Source organism: Camellia sinensis, chromosome 8 (genome assembly GCF_055761805.1).
Source record: "Camellia sinensis isolate YWXY chromosome 8, ASM5576180v1, whole genome shotgun sequence".
NCBI lineage: Eukaryota > Viridiplantae > Streptophyta > Magnoliopsida > Ericales > Theaceae > Camellia > Camellia sinensis.
Window position 1 is genome coordinate 151,595,501 of NC_138968.1, and position 16,677 is coordinate 151,612,177.

At 41.5% G+C, this 16,677-nt stretch overlaps 1 protein-coding gene across 1 annotated transcript; it reads right to left on the reverse strand.

Moving 5' to 3' along the window:
• Positions 1–9,359: 9,359 nt before the first annotated feature.
• On the reverse strand, positions 9,360–12,153 carry LOC114314285 (Pentatricopeptide repeat (PPR-like) superfamily protein). The gene has a single exon (XM_028260763.2). The coding sequence runs from the start codon at positions 11,831–11,833 to the stop codon at positions 9,914–9,916; it is 1,920 nt and encodes a 639-aa protein (XP_028116564.1). The 5' UTR covers positions 11,834–12,153; the 3' UTR covers positions 9,360–9,913.
• Positions 12,154–16,677: the final 4,524 nt, after the last annotated feature.

Consider the following 16,677-nt stretch of genomic DNA (forward strand, 5'->3'; position numbering starts at 1 on the left):
GGTTTGTGGACCAAACTTTGTTTCTCTTCCTCAGAGGGAGGGAGTGGTCTTGTAGACCATCTCTCTGTGGTCGTAGACTACTTTTTGTGATCGTATGCCACTTTTCCTGTTTGGAGACTAGTTTCTGATTTTTGGAGCCTTTGGCCGCGTGCCTTGTCTCGGGACCACTTAACATTCTCCGTTTGGCGTGGTTTTTGAACCACACCTTGTTGCCTCTGCCTAGAGGAACACTGTGGTCTGGGAGACCACTTTTGTGGTTGCATACCACTTTTGATGCTTGTCAGCCAGTTTTCGAGGCTTTTGGCCGCGTGTTTCGCCTCCCGATTTCTCGTCTTGCATCCGCTTTGGTTTGTTTTTGGTACAAACCTTGTTTTCCTTGTTTGGAAGGTGGTACAAGGGTGGGAGACCAATATTTCTCTTTGGAGACCACTTTTTCTTTTTCTAGCTAGTTTTCTTGTCGGATAACTGGCTTTCTTGGTCTTTGGACCATCTTTTCTGGTCGGCCACCACACCACCACCTTGCATTTAGTGTGTTGACCTCTTCCACCTATGGCCGACCAATTTTTTCTCTGGTTGACCACCTAAAGTGGTCGGCCGACCACTTAAACTAGCAGGCCGACCAGCTGCTTTTTGGCACCTTTTTGGAGCTGGAGGACATTAGACTCATCCTCTATACACGTGTATGGAGGGATTGCTTTGGTGCTTAGCTTCTCCTAGAAGCTTTGCCTTTCCTCTTCTATAAAAGGGAAGCTCCTCCTCCCTCCTCTAGGTTCAGAAAATCTGAGGGAAGAGGATAGATATAGTGTTGAATCTATATTGCCTTGTTTGCTTCATTTTTGTGCCTTAAAGTGTAGATTTGTCTTACTTTAACACACAAACACACACTCAAACACCATCCTTTTGCTATTGAGGTGCTTAGGGGCTGATTTTGGTGTTCTTGGATTGCCTTGAGCTTGAAAAACCTGCTGGAGTTGCAGTTATAAAGAAGGACTTCAAATGTGAGCTTTTGACCTTTAAATCCCCGTTTCTTGCTTAAGCTTTTAGCCTATCGTGCATGCTATTTTAAGCTTAACTTATAACTAATAAAAGTTCTATTTTTGCATGCTGTTGATCTTTGTTTAAGATCACTTTTGTGTTTGGGGTTGTTTACCCCCTCTTAGGCCTTGTTTGGCCTTGTTTTTTAGCCTCTTTTGTGAGCTTCGGGACCACCTTATATTGGCCTTCTCACCACTAAAATCCAGAGGGATTTCAGTGGTGGGAATGGTGTTTTAAGGTCCTAAAAAGGGGAGGGCCATCCCCTCTCCTTGTGTCTTCTTTATATGCCTTAATATGCCTTATGTTTGAGCACCTCTGTTAAGTGTATGTTGACCATGTCTTAGCTTGTATTTGTGGTTATTTTGCTGAGGCATAACACTGTTTTTACTTGCTTTGGTCACTCCATGTATGGTCAATATACTTGTAGTGTAAATCACACAAACTAGCTTTATGTGCTTCATAAAATAGCATGTCATTCTAGCTTGTTTTCTTTCCATTTCAGTATGTTTTTGGGCTTGTTTTATCATGTCATACCTCTGTTTAGGTTTGGTTTGGTTAGCTTTTGCATGCTCCATGCACTTGTAGTGCATTTCCGTGAAATAGCCTGACATACATCATGTTATGACATGTCATTCTAGCATGCTTTTGCTTAACTTCATGAAGCTTTTGTCCATGTTTTAACATGATTTAGCTCTGATTTTGGTTGTTTCAGCCATGCATGACTTGCTTTGTATAGCTATTGTTCAATCTAGCTTGTTAGCTTTGTACACCAAGTCCACTAGCATGCTCTACTTGGCTTGTTTGAATGATTTGGCATCATTTATTATGTGATTTCAGTCCATGTTTCATGCTCATGCACTTGCATTTATCACTCATTCAATGCGTTGGAGGGTTTCTCCCTTTATGTCTTAACACGAACCATTGCGTATGCCTTCATGCCTTTGCTTGCGAGCCACCATTTCAATGTTTATTTGCGGTTATTTTGCCATGATATAACTCTGATTTTTATTGCTTAAGTCATCTCATGCTTGGTCTTAATAGGTGTAGTGTAATTCGCCGTATTTGCCTTGTATGAATCATGCCTTATGCCCTCCATGCTAGCATGTTTTGGCGTCCTTCCATGCATGTTTTAGACTCATTCTAACATGTACTAGGACTGTTTTGGGTTGCCTTGGTCACATGCTTCATGTTTTGTATACTTGTAATACAAATGCTCTTGCTTGCTCCAAGTTTTGAGTACCATTGCATGCTTCATTTGTGTTGTGTACATGATTTGACATCATCTAACATAACATTTCAGAGCTTATAGCATGCTTATGTTTCCATTTCATTCACTCTTTAAGTGTCTTTGAGTGTTGTGCATTGTTGCCTAGTTTATGGCTTAGCTTGTATGCTTGCATGCCTAGGTCTTTGAGTCCCCATCTCAGCATGTTTAGGTCTTTGTTTTGACCCCCTTGAGCTCTGTCCATGGTTGGTTCATGCATATTTGCCATGTATTGCATGCTCCCTTTGTAGTCCTCCTTGCTTGTCTTAAGCTTTAGGGACCATTGCATGCCATATTTGTGTTGTTTGAATGATTTGGCATCATTCCTTGTCTAATTTTAGTACACTTAGTGTTGCCACACTTCCATGCTTTTCACTCTTTAAGTGTTCTTGAGAGTTGCACCTTAGTGCCTTAGTTGGTGAGCCAATTGGCATACATGTTTGTATGTGTCTTCGATGCCTTCATTTTAGCATTATGGCCACTGTTTTGGCATGATTGAGGTCTGTCCATTTTAGTTTAAGTCCATTGAGTATGTGGTTTGCATGTGGTTGCATGTTTAGTGCGTTACACATTGTTGCCCTTGTTGCATTACATTGTGCACGCACGCATTACATTGTGTTAAGAACCCTCATGATTGTCTTGCATTGAGTATGCCATCTAGTTCTTAGCATTTAGCATTGTGTATGCCATGTTATGCCTTGCATTGTGTATGCTAGGTAGCTAGTTACATTGAGTATGCCATGTAGCTGCATGTTCGCATGCTAAGGTTACATTACATAGCATTGTGCATGCCATGTTTCTTACTTACATCGTGTTTGGAATAGGTGTTAGTCCAAACACGGGAAACAAGCGACGTTTCATACTTAAAGTGATGAAACGTGCCTTAATTCCCGGTCGTCGACACTCTTGATCATCCATGATAGAGTTTTAGGCTTTATGTGTTTACTTGTGCATTCATTTTCATATTGAATTGTGCAACTTCGCCTCTCGGTCATCATACATGAAAATGCACGATTGGTGGCCCGAGGGTCAAGAACCACACTCCCTTGAGCTCATGAAATGATAGGGAGGGTGGTTGTGCACACATATCTTGCAAATACATTGTCATGCCCTTTCTTGCTCTCTGTTGCAGCAAATTATAGTTCAGCAGCAACAACTGGCTAGCCAGCCAGAAAAACTAGCTGGCCGACCACTTTTCTAGTTTTTCAAAAACCAAAAGTGGTCGGCAGGTGTCTGGAGAGACCAAAAGTGGTCGACCATCCTCCCACAAGACTCCCAAGGTGAAGTTTCAGCTTTTTGGAGCTTGGTGCAAGTTTCTGAGGACAGATGAAAACAGAGGCAAATCGGGGCATCGCATTGGATTTCCGAACGAGGCGACCGAGCATGCATCCAGTCTTCTCCCTTCGAGAACCTCCTGATTTACTGCTTTCCTTAGCTGCCATGCTTAGATAGCTAGTTTACGCTTTGGTTTGTACTTTAATTAGTTAATGCGTTAGCTATTCAATTCGTTTTGTAATAATTAGTTAACTAGGATTAGTTAATTAATTTGTTGTGTAATAATTAGTTTAATTAGCTTAAATTAGCTAATTAGCTTCTTATTTGGTCCCTCCATCGAGAGGGCGTATCATTGTAATAAGCGTGCGTGTGTGTGATGCATGTCTTCCAATCCCCATTTCTTTCTCCCTTTTACTTAACCGCTTACGATGGTTAGTTTTAGGGCACGTTTCATTTAGCATACCTTATGCTCGCATGTTTGCATCCATTCATCTGTCTTGCATGCACCGGACTCGGTGTATCATACTAAATGCATTGTATTTCAATTCCAATTTGAATACATGTACCAAGTTGCATTTCACATGACATTCTAGAATAGCCGAGCCTATTTTAGTTGTATTCTCGCATGTGTTGCATTAGCCATCTTAACATGAACTAGGATCATGCATGATTTCTAACTAGTTCTTTGTTTTGGCTTGGAGTACACTATGAGTGTTTACGCTTTAGCATACTGCATGTGTGCTAATGTTGCCATGAAAGCATGCTTACCATGAGGCTAATTGCTTATGTGATTAACTGCCTGAATGCCTGTGGATGAAGGTTAGATTACTTGAGTTGGAGCAATTCATTGAAATCTGTATTTTAGCCTACTTACGAGTAGCAAACTTCAAACCACTTTTCAAACAAACGGATATGCGATGCTTCGTTCCAAATTAGGCGATCTAGTCTATACTTGTTTGCTGTGCGCATCACGTAGTAAGACTAGCTAATTAATCGAAATAAGAGCGCATGTGTTTTCAAAAACAAGATATCATGCTTAGTACAGGCCGATCTTTGATCGGGCGAGCGGGGGTGCTCATTAAATGACATTCCCCAATCGTACCCAAGTTCCCGAGCCGAGACAACTTTAGTGATGACAGACACGTGGCCTTAGGCACGAGTCAGGGTTTCCTAAATTTCTCCAAAATAAAATATTTAGCTGGCGACTCTGTATCTGGCAAAGCAGTCCTGTTTGGTACTTCTTTATAAAAATCAGTTTTCCAAAACGATTTGCCGGATTTGGACTCTTTGGTGATTTATCGGTCTCATATCGCACATTGTGAGATTAGATTCAGAACCGTGACATTTGAGTCTGAACTGTGGTAAGCCCAAATGAACGAAACGGGATTCTCCCGAGGCGTTCTGGGTGCTTCCACAACGGGTCGGTGGATCCGCTGATTAGCCCTAGGTCTCATAAATTTAGAAATATTATTGACATTTTATTTTAAATATTATTTTTGTTTAAAATTTTATTCATATATGAGAGGGTAATTTGTAAACAAATTGGGTCGAGCTAGGAAAAGTCTTTTTTGGAAGTTGGGCCGCGCAATGGGCCGAGATAAGGGCTGGTATAGCTCGGTCTTAGGCCAAGAAGACATCTCATATTTCGGATTTGAGCTAAACTATGGGCCGAGATGTTTGGGTTTCGCAAGTTGGACCTCGTTCTTGTTAGTTCGGTCGAAGACTGCTGCAGTTAGCTCGGTCTAAACAGACAAAACTGAGGTAACATCAATGGCGAGGGCCGAGCTGTGTATAGCTCGGTAGGGTGGCATTCGATAGATCGGCTTTCGATCACACAGTCCGAATGACAGGGGACCGAGATAAGGTAGTTCGGTCAGGAATGTATAACCGAGGTAAAGGGTTCAGCCATCTCACTTGGCTTGCAATGATGATACTCCTATAAGGACTCTGCTAAGGAGAGTAGAGTCCTACTAGGATTGTGTAAACCATCTCACTTGGTTGGTAGTGAGTAGGAGTATCTCTGCTAAGGAGAGTACAGTCCTACTAGGATTGTGCAAACCATCTCACTTGGTTGACAGTGAGTAGGGTGTGTGATTCCTAAGAGGACTCTTATAAGGAGAGTTGGAATCCTACTAGGAATGGGCCAAGCCAAGTCTATAAAAGCTCATAGCAGAACCTATGGGCAGGTATCACAATGACAATCCCAATTCTTACTCTAGAATACACAGAGCTTATTGTCTATTGTCTAGTTGCTGACTTAGGCATCGAAGGGGTTTCCAGCACACACCTGCCGGTTAGCTCACGTTTGTGTTTTCAGGTGGCAAAGCGGCAACGTTTGGAGGAGCGCAAACTTGATCAACAGGATTATACGAGAAGATTATTTCGTGCTCACAAAGAGCAAAACCTCTTGATCAAGTTTTCCTCTCTAGTTAAAAGCAATGGTGCACAATGAAGACTTGCCGCAATTTGCTATTGATGGGCAAACACCGGAAGGGGGTGAGAGGTGCGAAGGTTTACCTTCTATCCCACCTATGGCGGAATTAGATCCCCAGCGAAGGAATCCGATGAGAGAAGCGAGAGAAAGACATGGCTCAAGCCCACACCGCTCTCAAAGCCCTGATAGACAGAGGCGGAAGATGGATCCTCAGGTTCTTGAAGATCGCATAAGGGAGTAAGACGAAGTAATAAGAAGAATGGCGGTTGACATAGAGTCTATGAAGAGCCAGATAAAAGGCAAAAGGGTGGCAATAAAAGAGGGGCGCAAAGGCAACACACACTCTTGCCACTCAGAAAGTCGTGACAGACAAGTCACACTATCACAAACTGAAAGAAGAAGCCTCAGGTCTGACGATACATAATTAAAGACTTCCAGGACACGCTACTCCAGGCCTGAGAGAATGAGGACTGAAAGGGCTCGAAGGAGAGAAGACACTCAAGCTTGCGACTCCCGAAGAGTCTCCGCACTACAACGATTGGCTCCTAGAACACATGGGAGTGTTGAGGTTGGAATTCTAGAGCCACGCCTTACCTATGAACCAGCAGACAAAGCGTTAGCAAGGTTGTAGAGCTCACCGTTCATTCCGACAATAGAGAACGCACCATTACCCTCAGGCTTCCTCCAGCCCAAATTCACTACTTATGAGGGGAACTCGGACCCCTACATACACTTGAGCCACTTTTACCGGGTTATGGCCGTGTATCGATGAAACGAGGCTCTAATGTGTATCATGTTTCCTTCCAGCCTTGGTGACCTGGGTTTAACATGGTTTGAAAGGTTTCCAGAAGGTAGCATAGCTTCGTGGGCACAACTAGCGGAGGCATTTGTGATCAGATTCAGAACAAACACCAAGACACCAATGGAGATTGACCAGCTTCTCTCCATGGACATGGGGGAGAAAGAAACATTGAGGTCTTATAATAACCGGTATTTGGAGACTTTTAATCAGATTGGAGATTGCCCTACAAACCTAGTTATCGCACAGTACAAACGAGGTTTGTTGGCTGGCAATAAGTTGAGGGATTCAATGACAATGACGTCGCCCCTTACTATGGAAACCCTAATGGAGAGAGTGCACCAATACATCTGGGTAGAGGAAGATAGGGCGCGCACCAAAGCAAAGTTCGGCACAACAGTGATACTAGACGAAAAGCTTTTTGGCCAGAGCTAACACGGTTGACAAGTAGGATTGACCGCGCAAAAGTCTTTGCCCGACTGGGGAGCAATTGGAAAGGTTGTCAGGATTGGCCAACTCTTTTTAACAAGTCTTTGCCCGACTGGGGAGCAATCAAGAAGCTTGGCAGGATTAGCCAGTATTTAGCTTTTCTTCAGCCGAGATTAGGATCTGCGCTGAAGAAGGTTGGCAAGAATAACCAACATTTAGCTCTCCTAAGCCGAGATAAGGATTTAGGCTGCAGGAAGTTGGTCGGAATAACCAACACTTCGCTCAAAGTTGGCAGGAATAACCAACTTTGAGCTCTCTTCAGCCAAGATCAGGATCTAGGCTGGAGAGGGTTGGCTAGAAAAACCAACATTTTGTTCTCTTCAGCCGAGATCAGGATCTAGGCTGAAGAGGGTTGGCCGGAATAACCAACACTTCATTCTCTTCAACCGAGATCAGGATCTAGGCTGAAGAAGGTTGGCAGGTTTGATCAACAAATTTTTGAACTCTTTGGCGGGGATGATGGTTACCTCGGCCAAAAGCAAGTTAGCAGGTTTGACCAACAAATTTTTGAATTCTTGGACCGAGATGGTTATCTCGGCCAATGAAGGTTGGCAGGATAAAGTAAAAGCTGATGAGCCCGGCCAGACATGCCAGATTAATGGAAGGACGTGTTGAGCAACTGACAAGGCTTATTGGGACGAAACGAGCTGTGAAACCGAACAACTTTTTAGCTCAGCAGAGTAGGGGCATTCTTAGCTCGGCTGGAGGAAAAATAATGTTAATCATGTTACGCAGATGGAATTAAGAGGCAATTGAGAGGGTAATTTGTAAACAAATTGGGCCGAGCTAAGAAAAGTCTTCTTTGGAAGTTGGGCCATGCAATGGGCCGAGATAAGGGCTGGTATAGCTTGGTCTTAGGCCAAGAAGACATCTCATATTTTCGGATTTGGGCTGAACTATGGGCCGAGGTGTTTGGGCTTCGCAAGTTGGACCTCGTCCTTATTAGTTCGGTCGGAGACTGCTGCAGTTAGCTCGGTCTAAACAGACAAAACCAAGGTAACATCAATGGCGAGGGCCGAGCTGTGTATAGCTCGGTAGGGTGGCATTCGATAGATCGACTTTTGATCACACGGTCCGAATGGCAGGGGACCGAGATAAGGCAGTTCGGTCAGGAATGTATAACCGAGGTAAAGGGTTCAGCCATCTCACTTGGCTTGCAGTGATGATACTCCTATGAGGACTCTGCTAAGGAGAGTAGAGTCCTACTGGGATTGTGTAAACCATCTTACTTGGTTGGTAGTGAGTAGGAGTATGACTCCTAAGAGGACTCTGCCAAGGAGAGTACAGTCCTTCTAGGATTGTGCAAACCATCTCACTTGGTTGGTAGTGAGTAGGGTGTGTGATTCCTAGGAGGACTCTTATAAAGAGAGTTGAAATCCTACTAGGAATGTACCAAGCCAAGTCTATAAAAGCTCATAGCAGGACGTATGGACAGGTATCACAATGACAATCCCAATTCTTACTCTAGAATACACAGAGCTTATTGTCTATTGTCTAGTTTCTGACTTAGGCATCGGAGGGGTTTCCGATACACACCTGCCGGTTAGCTCACGTTTGTGTTTTCAAGTAGCAAAGCGGCAACGTTTGGAGGAGCGCAAACTTGATCAACGTTTCCATGTGGCTCCACCACTGCGTGCATCTGTAATGAATCTGCAAATGGAGTAATGATACTACAATTTTGAAGGTTTTCTTGTACACTTAATTTGAAAACGATTGCAATGACATCAAAATATTATGGGGGGTGTTTGGTGTGGATATGTAAGTAAGTTATAACTTATTTTAATATAAGAGTTTGTGTCAGGCTATTTAGTGCAGTTTCTGCTTATAATTTATTAAGCAAAAATAGTTTAAATAAGCTAAAGAAAGTTAATTTTTTAGAAATTGAGTGAAATTGAGTGAGGGATGTTTTAATTTTTGCTTTTTGATTATCAGTTTTTAATTTAAAATAATCTCCACCAAACACCCTCTATGACCTTTAATGTTCTTTTGATGGACCAACAAACAATGCTAGGCAAAAGTTGAATAACAAAGAATTCGCGAAGATTGACACCCTCTCTTTCCAGTGATCTCACATAACACCTCATCAGTCAGTTTTTATAGTCATATAATTCAATTGAAAGTTACACAATTTGGCTGACAACCTTGACTGTGAACCTACCCTTTTTTTCACAGCGGTCCTACATGACAATTCATCAATCATAGTTTTCTATAGATAAAATGTGGAGTCACAGAACTAAAAAGTAACGCAAATGACAATCTTATTTCTAATAATTCTTAATTGATGCCATTATCATTGAAAAGGCAATTATACTTCGATTCCGGTAGAACCAATTGACATCATTTCAAATCAGGGACGACAAAAAATTGAATGATTTTGCTTCATATGGATTCTGAGACGCCTGATACGTCGCTGCGGTATTTATCTTCCCAATACTTCAGCAATAAGATCATGATGTTCTGACTTGCCAGAACAATATTGGAATGCATCAACTATTTTTGCATCCTTGTTCGTTGTGAATTTCCCACATCCAAAAGTATTTGGACAATTTTTCCTAAAATTCCAAATTGCCAGGCCATTCCATGCAACGGTGAAAAGTAAAAAACTATTTGAGCAACACTATTTTTCAGCATTTAACCGCACTAAATCCGTCATATCAGGAAATTCGGTTTCATTAGGCATATCCAAGTAAGTCATGCCAACAGAAGAAGAGCCCAATCTGCTCTTGGTTTCAATCCAGCTCTTCCCAGGCTTCTTCTTAACCCCTCTATCTTGCATTAGTCTCCAGATCTTAAGAGCATCGCTCCACCGTCCAATTGCTCTATACACATTAGCTAGAAGAACATAACTCAAATGGTATTCAGGTTCCAATGCCATCATTTTCTTTGCGATGCGCTCTGCAACAACAGAATTTGTACTGGTTGAACAAGCACCTAGAAGAGCTGCCCAAAGAGACGAATCATCTTTAAATTCTGTGTTTAGTATCAAATTTTCAGCATCTTCTATCTGCCCATCACGGCCTAGGAGATCAACCATGCAATTGTAATGCTCAATTCCAGCTTTAATCCCATATTGTTCAGTCATTGAAGTAAAATGCTCACGCCCTTGATCAAGCAAACCTGTATGGCTACAAGCAAAAAGAATCCCAATAAAACTAATATAATCTGGCTTAATCCCCTCCATAACCATCTCATTGAACATCCTAAGAGCTTCTCCGCCTCTTCCATTTTGAGCGAACCCACAAATCATTGAGTTCCAAGTTATCAAATTTCGAACTGCCATCTGTACAAAAATCCTATAAGCAAAATCAATACAGCCGCTTTTTGCATACAGATCCACTAAAGCAGATTCTACAATAACGTCTCTCCAACCACCCTTCCTCAAGTACTGGCAGTGCACCTCTTTTCCCTGTCTCACAGCTGCCAAACCTGCACAGGCTCGAAGAATTGTTCCGAAGCTGTAGAGATCAACCTCGTTCATTTCCCTGAAAAGATCAATAACGGTTTCAAAATCACCCTTTTGACAGTATCCCCCGAGCAATGCACACCAAGAAACTAAATTCTTTTGTGTCATTCTATCGAAAACACGCCGAGATTCATCAACTAATCCACATTTGCCATACATGTCTACAAGACTGCTCTCAACAACCACATTTCCACAAATTTCAGTCGTAATTACCTTAGCATGCACTTCCTTACCTTGTTTTAGCCTCCTCAAATTCCCACAAGCTGTCAAGACCGTCCCAAACGTAAACCCATCTGGTGACAAACCATATTTCCTCTGCATCAAATAAAAGAACCCTAAAGCTTTCTTAAACAAATCGTTCCTCGTCAATGCTGAAATAACCGACGTCCAACAAATAGCATCTGGTTCGAGCAATTCATCAAACAACTGGCGTGCATCTTTAGATTCATAATTCTTCCCATACATGTCAATCAGAGCGCTAGCAATAACATGATTTGAATCAAACCCACGTCTAAAAACAACTCCATGAAAGCACCGACCAACCTTTAGGTCCCCAAGCTCCGAACACGCCTTAATCACAGCAGATAGAGTAAATCCATTTGGCTCAACCCCAAAATCCAACATTTCCGAGAACAAACCGATTGAATTTCTGGGTTTTCCCACACGCATGTAACCCGAAATCATCGAAGTCCAAGAAACAACATCCTTAACAAAAAGACCATCAAACACCCTTCTTGTATCGAAAAAATTCGAACCCAATTTGAAGTAGAGAGCAAGCAAACTGTTCCCAACGAAGCGATCAGTTTCGAGTCCGGATTTGATGACATGGGAATGGATTTGGAGCCCGTGGTTAAATGAGTGAACTTTGGTACAGGTCTGTAATAAACAAGCATATATGATTGGTTTTACAGAGATTTCAGAGGAATTAACAGAGTTCAGGAGTTTCAGAGCTTGAGAGAGCGAGTCTGATTTGCAGAGTTGGAAGATTTTGGACTCTTTGGATGATGAGTACTTGGTGGTTTGAAGGTTGGGAGGTATGAGAGAGCTGTGATAGCATCTGTGGAAAAGCTTCATGAAAATGGGGATGAGAGAGAAACAACTGGTTTTTTAAAATTTTCAAAAGACTGGGAATGTGGTAGTTGAGTACGAGCTTTTTGTAATATTTGATTTTGCTTCATTCGCCTTAGTACTGGAGTTCTTTGAACCAAATTTAAATCTGTGAAGAAAAATGAAGAGGAAGGCAATTGTCAATAAATTTTGAAAAAATATTAAGCTAAATTTTATTTATTTAATTTTTTTGGTGCAAATTATTGTTTATAAATAATCGTTCAACTCTCTTGTAATTCGTAAACTGAAATACATTGTGAGACATTCTATCTAAGCGAGCATCAAGCATAAAATGCATGTTAGGAAGGATACAAGGAATTGTGCGTTTATTTTTAAATATGAAGGTTGATAATACTATTTGTCCTAGTAAATGGATCAGACTGATCCAAACTCCTCAAACCCAGGTCCAAATGATCAAGGTCACCAGATAACCTGCAAATAAGTTCAACGGGGAACGGGGTAGTCCCCCAGTGAACCTTCCGACAAGCAAGTTAGAAAGAAAAGTAGAGTATAGAGGAGAGATTAGAGATAGAAAAGCTTAACTTTCTTCTTGTCTTCAACGTTTGCTTATATCCTTTGGTAATCATTTCGCTGTCCCTGTCAATCTGCCCCATTCGCCGAAAGTCTATGCTGTAGCTTACCTTGTTCAGGGTAAGGGGGTCCTGTTCCGACGGGGAGGTGTTGTCGTAATAAATGCTGTGATGGGCTGCATTAATGGTGATGTGCAGTGACAATAACTTTGCAGGTCTTTATCTGCCGATGTGACTTGTCCTTTGCCTGCCATATGTCTGAATGTCATTGGCTCTTTGTGCCATGCTGGATTCCAGTTGTTCTGGCCTCCACCAACTGGGTTATGTGCTGGGCTCCAAGTGATAGGCTTGGGTTGTTTATAGTGGGTTATGGCCTCTATGGGCTTAGCCACGTCAGTAGTCCCCCATTCCCGAGTGCAGCTTTAGTTCAACGAAGGGAATACAAATGAAGGGAATGAGAGTGCCAGAGAATGGTGGGGGTCGACCGGCAGGGGTGACCGAGGGGGTGGACCGACCGTGAGGTGAACCGACCGTGAGGCAGACCGACCGTGAGGCGGACCGACCGTGAAGGGTGGCCGAATGGGAGGGCCGACCACGAGGGTGGCCGACCGCGGGGAGGACCGACCGCGAAGGGTGACCGAGTGGGGGGGCTGACCACGAGGGGGGGCTGACCGCAGGGGTTGGCCGAGTAGGAGGGGCGCGGGGCTCAAGAGGCGGCGTATCACGAGGTGATTTGAATTGGAAAAGACAGGATAAGGGGAGGAGACAGTGAATCGTAGTCGTACACGTGGCACCATCTCGTGGGAGGAGATTAGGCGTTGGAGCAGAAATGAAACGATGGGTCATCTGTACTATATATTAAGCAAAATGGGGTTTTTAACCCCAAGGCCTGTGAGAGCTCCAATCTCCTAATCCTAATTTTCTAATTTTTTGATTTAAAAAAAAAATCTCAGCATTTATTAACTTCTTCCAACCCAATCTCAGCATTTATTAACTTCTCCCAACCCACAATCCCTTTTGACTTCTCTCATAATTATTGCAACACCCTTTTTAATTTCTCCCATACACTATGGTTACACACAAAAATAAAAGAAAATATAAGAATTTAGCTATAGATTTCAAAAAGATATAACATCTAAATTTGAATTATGATTTAATAATATAATTATGTATTTTTTTTTATGTATATCTATCAAAATTTTAAATCACTTAATAGGACAAATTAATCAATTTTCCAAAATTATTGATTTTTAATTTACAAAATAGATTAAAAAAAACTATTGACTGATTTATTTATTTAATAACAAAAATATTTCATAATCTCTCCCTCCTAATCTCTCTCACAAATTTTCAAAAAAAATATTAAAATTTGCATTCCTTTTCTCTTCCCCAAAAAATCAGATAATATTTTTTTGTTAAAGTTGTAGATATCTACCTATATTTTATATATTATATTATAACATAACAAAGAAAAACTAAAATACTATAAAAAAAAATCTTTAAAGTTTATCTAAATAAACTTTAAATCAATAAAACTCACATGTCTATCACATATCTAACTCACATCATAACTTACCTAAATAATAATAATTAAAAACAAATAGAAACCACAGATAAATTAAATTTAAAAAAAAAAAAAAGATACTCACAACTCCATCTTAAATAAATTGAAAAAAAAAAATACCCGAATAGAAACCTCACAAAAATAAAAATAAAAATAAAAAGATATATCTATCTATCTATATATATACTATATATTAAGTAAAAGGGGGTTTTTAACCCTAAGTCTTGTGGGAGCTTCAATCTCCCAATCTAAATTTCCTGATTTTTTGATTTATAAAAAAAAAAAAAACTTAGTATTTATTAACTTCTCCCAACCCACAAGTCTCACCCTCATAATAACACTTTAATGTATTAAGAACAAGCATAAAAAAAAAATTATTTGAAATCCAACACATATGAATTCTTTGAAAAGTCCCAACATATATGATTATTATCCCTCATAATAATACTTTAATGCATTAAAAAAAGAATAAAAAAAATTTCTTGAAAAGTCAAACACATATGATTATTATCAAAATATTAAACTTTAATATAATATAATAAAAGAAAGAAGACATTTAATTTCTTGAAAAGTCAAACACATATGATTATTATCAAAATATTAAATTTTAATATAATATAAAAAAGGGAAAAAAAGACATTTAAAAATCGCAATTCATATATATAGATAATTGTAAATATATTAAGAAAAATGGGGTTTCTAAACCCCAAGCCTTGTGGGAGCTCCAATCTTTCAATCTTAATTTTCTAAATTTTTTATTTAAAAAAAAAACTCAGCATTTATTGATTTAGTCAAAATTACCTGATCAGCATTTATTAACTTTTTTCAATCCACATGCCTGCATTTATTGATTTGGTCAAAATCTCTTATTAGCATTTAAAATATCCTCATACAAATAATTATAGGTACAGCCCGCGCATAGTTACTGTAGTAGTTTTTTTAATTTCTTCTGTACACTATGATTAGTGATAAAATTGTTAAATTATTTTTATAAAAAATCTTAAAAAACATAATTTATATATTAAAAAAAATTAAAACAAATATAAATATCTATAATTATCCCGTGCATAGCACGACTGATAGGCTAGATATGGGTGTTGAAAAGACAGTTTTGGCGAATGATTTGAAAAGTTTTCAAACTAGCGAAAATTAATTGGGATCCTTGGAATACGGGCAAACCATGGGCTTTTGGCATCATTCGATTCACCTACTTGTTTACAAAGAACCAAGACATTCCAAGTGTTACTTCATTTGTTGCTCACGATACACCTCTGCAACACTTCTTCAATTTCCTTGCTCCTGCATCGGAAGCGATTCACAGACATACCATAGAGATTGCCCAAGAAGAAGCTGTGAATATCAGGGTGGATCCACTAGGCGATGATGATGCAGTGGAGTTAGCGCAGCAATATAGGATGGAGAGGGTGGAGGAGTCGGTCGCACGATCCCACAGTTCCACCATGATAGCAGCTGCAAAGCCAATCAGCCAGGCAGAATCAGACCACTGGCATACAACAACAGATAAATCAACGGTTACTGCGGCGGATTTGGAGGTTGTTCGCGAAAAATACCAGGTGCCTGCTGAAATAGAGTTATCGTTGCCGATGTCGACGGAGAGGCCATCCAATGCCAGGGCAGGGTAGTTTGCCCTTTATGAGGAGGCATTGAAAGGAGGACTGAGGCTGCCCCTGCCGCAGGTGGTAGTAGATGTCCTAAATCGTTTGAAGGTGACGCCAGGCCAACTAATGCCTAATGCGTGGAAGATCTTATTGTCCTGTGCAAGTGCCTGGCCAAAGGCGAACGAAGGGGCGGCTATGACAATGGACGAATTCTTCGCATGTTACAAGGCCTCCGGCCAGCAAGAGACTTGGGTCACTCTGCAGGCAGCGGCAGGAAAAGGGCTAGTGGCGGGGCTGCCGTCGTCGATCAAGGGGTGGAGACCATGGTGGTTCTATGTGTCTGGCAGTGGAGGGGTTGGAGTGCACACCATTTGAAAGGTGCCCACCAAGTCGATGGAACCAAAGTTGGGAGCAGCAGCAGAGGAGAGGGTGAAGAGGGTAAAGAAATGGAGGGAGAAGGGAGGGGCCAGATAGGACGAGCTCATACAGCCGTCTGCATTGTTTGAGGCAAGTTTAGGTCCACAGCCGAGCGGGGGGGATCTTGACCGAGCGGAGTTGGAGGCAAGAAGGAAGGCTCAAGAGGCGGAGGATCGGACCATTCTTGCAAAGGCCCAAAAATTCAAAGAGTCTCAGGCAGACCGACCGGCAAAATCAGTTGCCAGGGAGAGGATTCGACCTTGCCTCAAACCCTTGGAGGAGAAAGATTTAGGTGAATTTGTGCCACGATCGCCACCAATGGACCCTTTGAAGGAGAGGTCTTTGAAGAAGAGGTCTTTGAAGGAGATGGAGGTGTTGGGCGTGGTGAAGAAGAAGAAGAGAGTGAGGTAGAGTGAAGAAGAGCCTGCCTAGAAGAGAATAAGGGAAGTGAGGGCAGAAGAGGCCAGTCTGACCTAGGAGATAGAGGGTGGGGAAATTGAGGAGACCCCAGGAAGGGTAGTTGTCCCAAAAGCGGTGGACATTGCCTCAGAGGTCAGAGAAGTCATGCCAGTGGTGCCGGCGATCGGCGTAGGGGTCGCGAGGGTCACCCTTGAGTCAAGGAGGGGAGAACAGCCCCAAGGTGGGCCTGCACCCCAAGGAAGGGGAGTTAGTCTGACTACA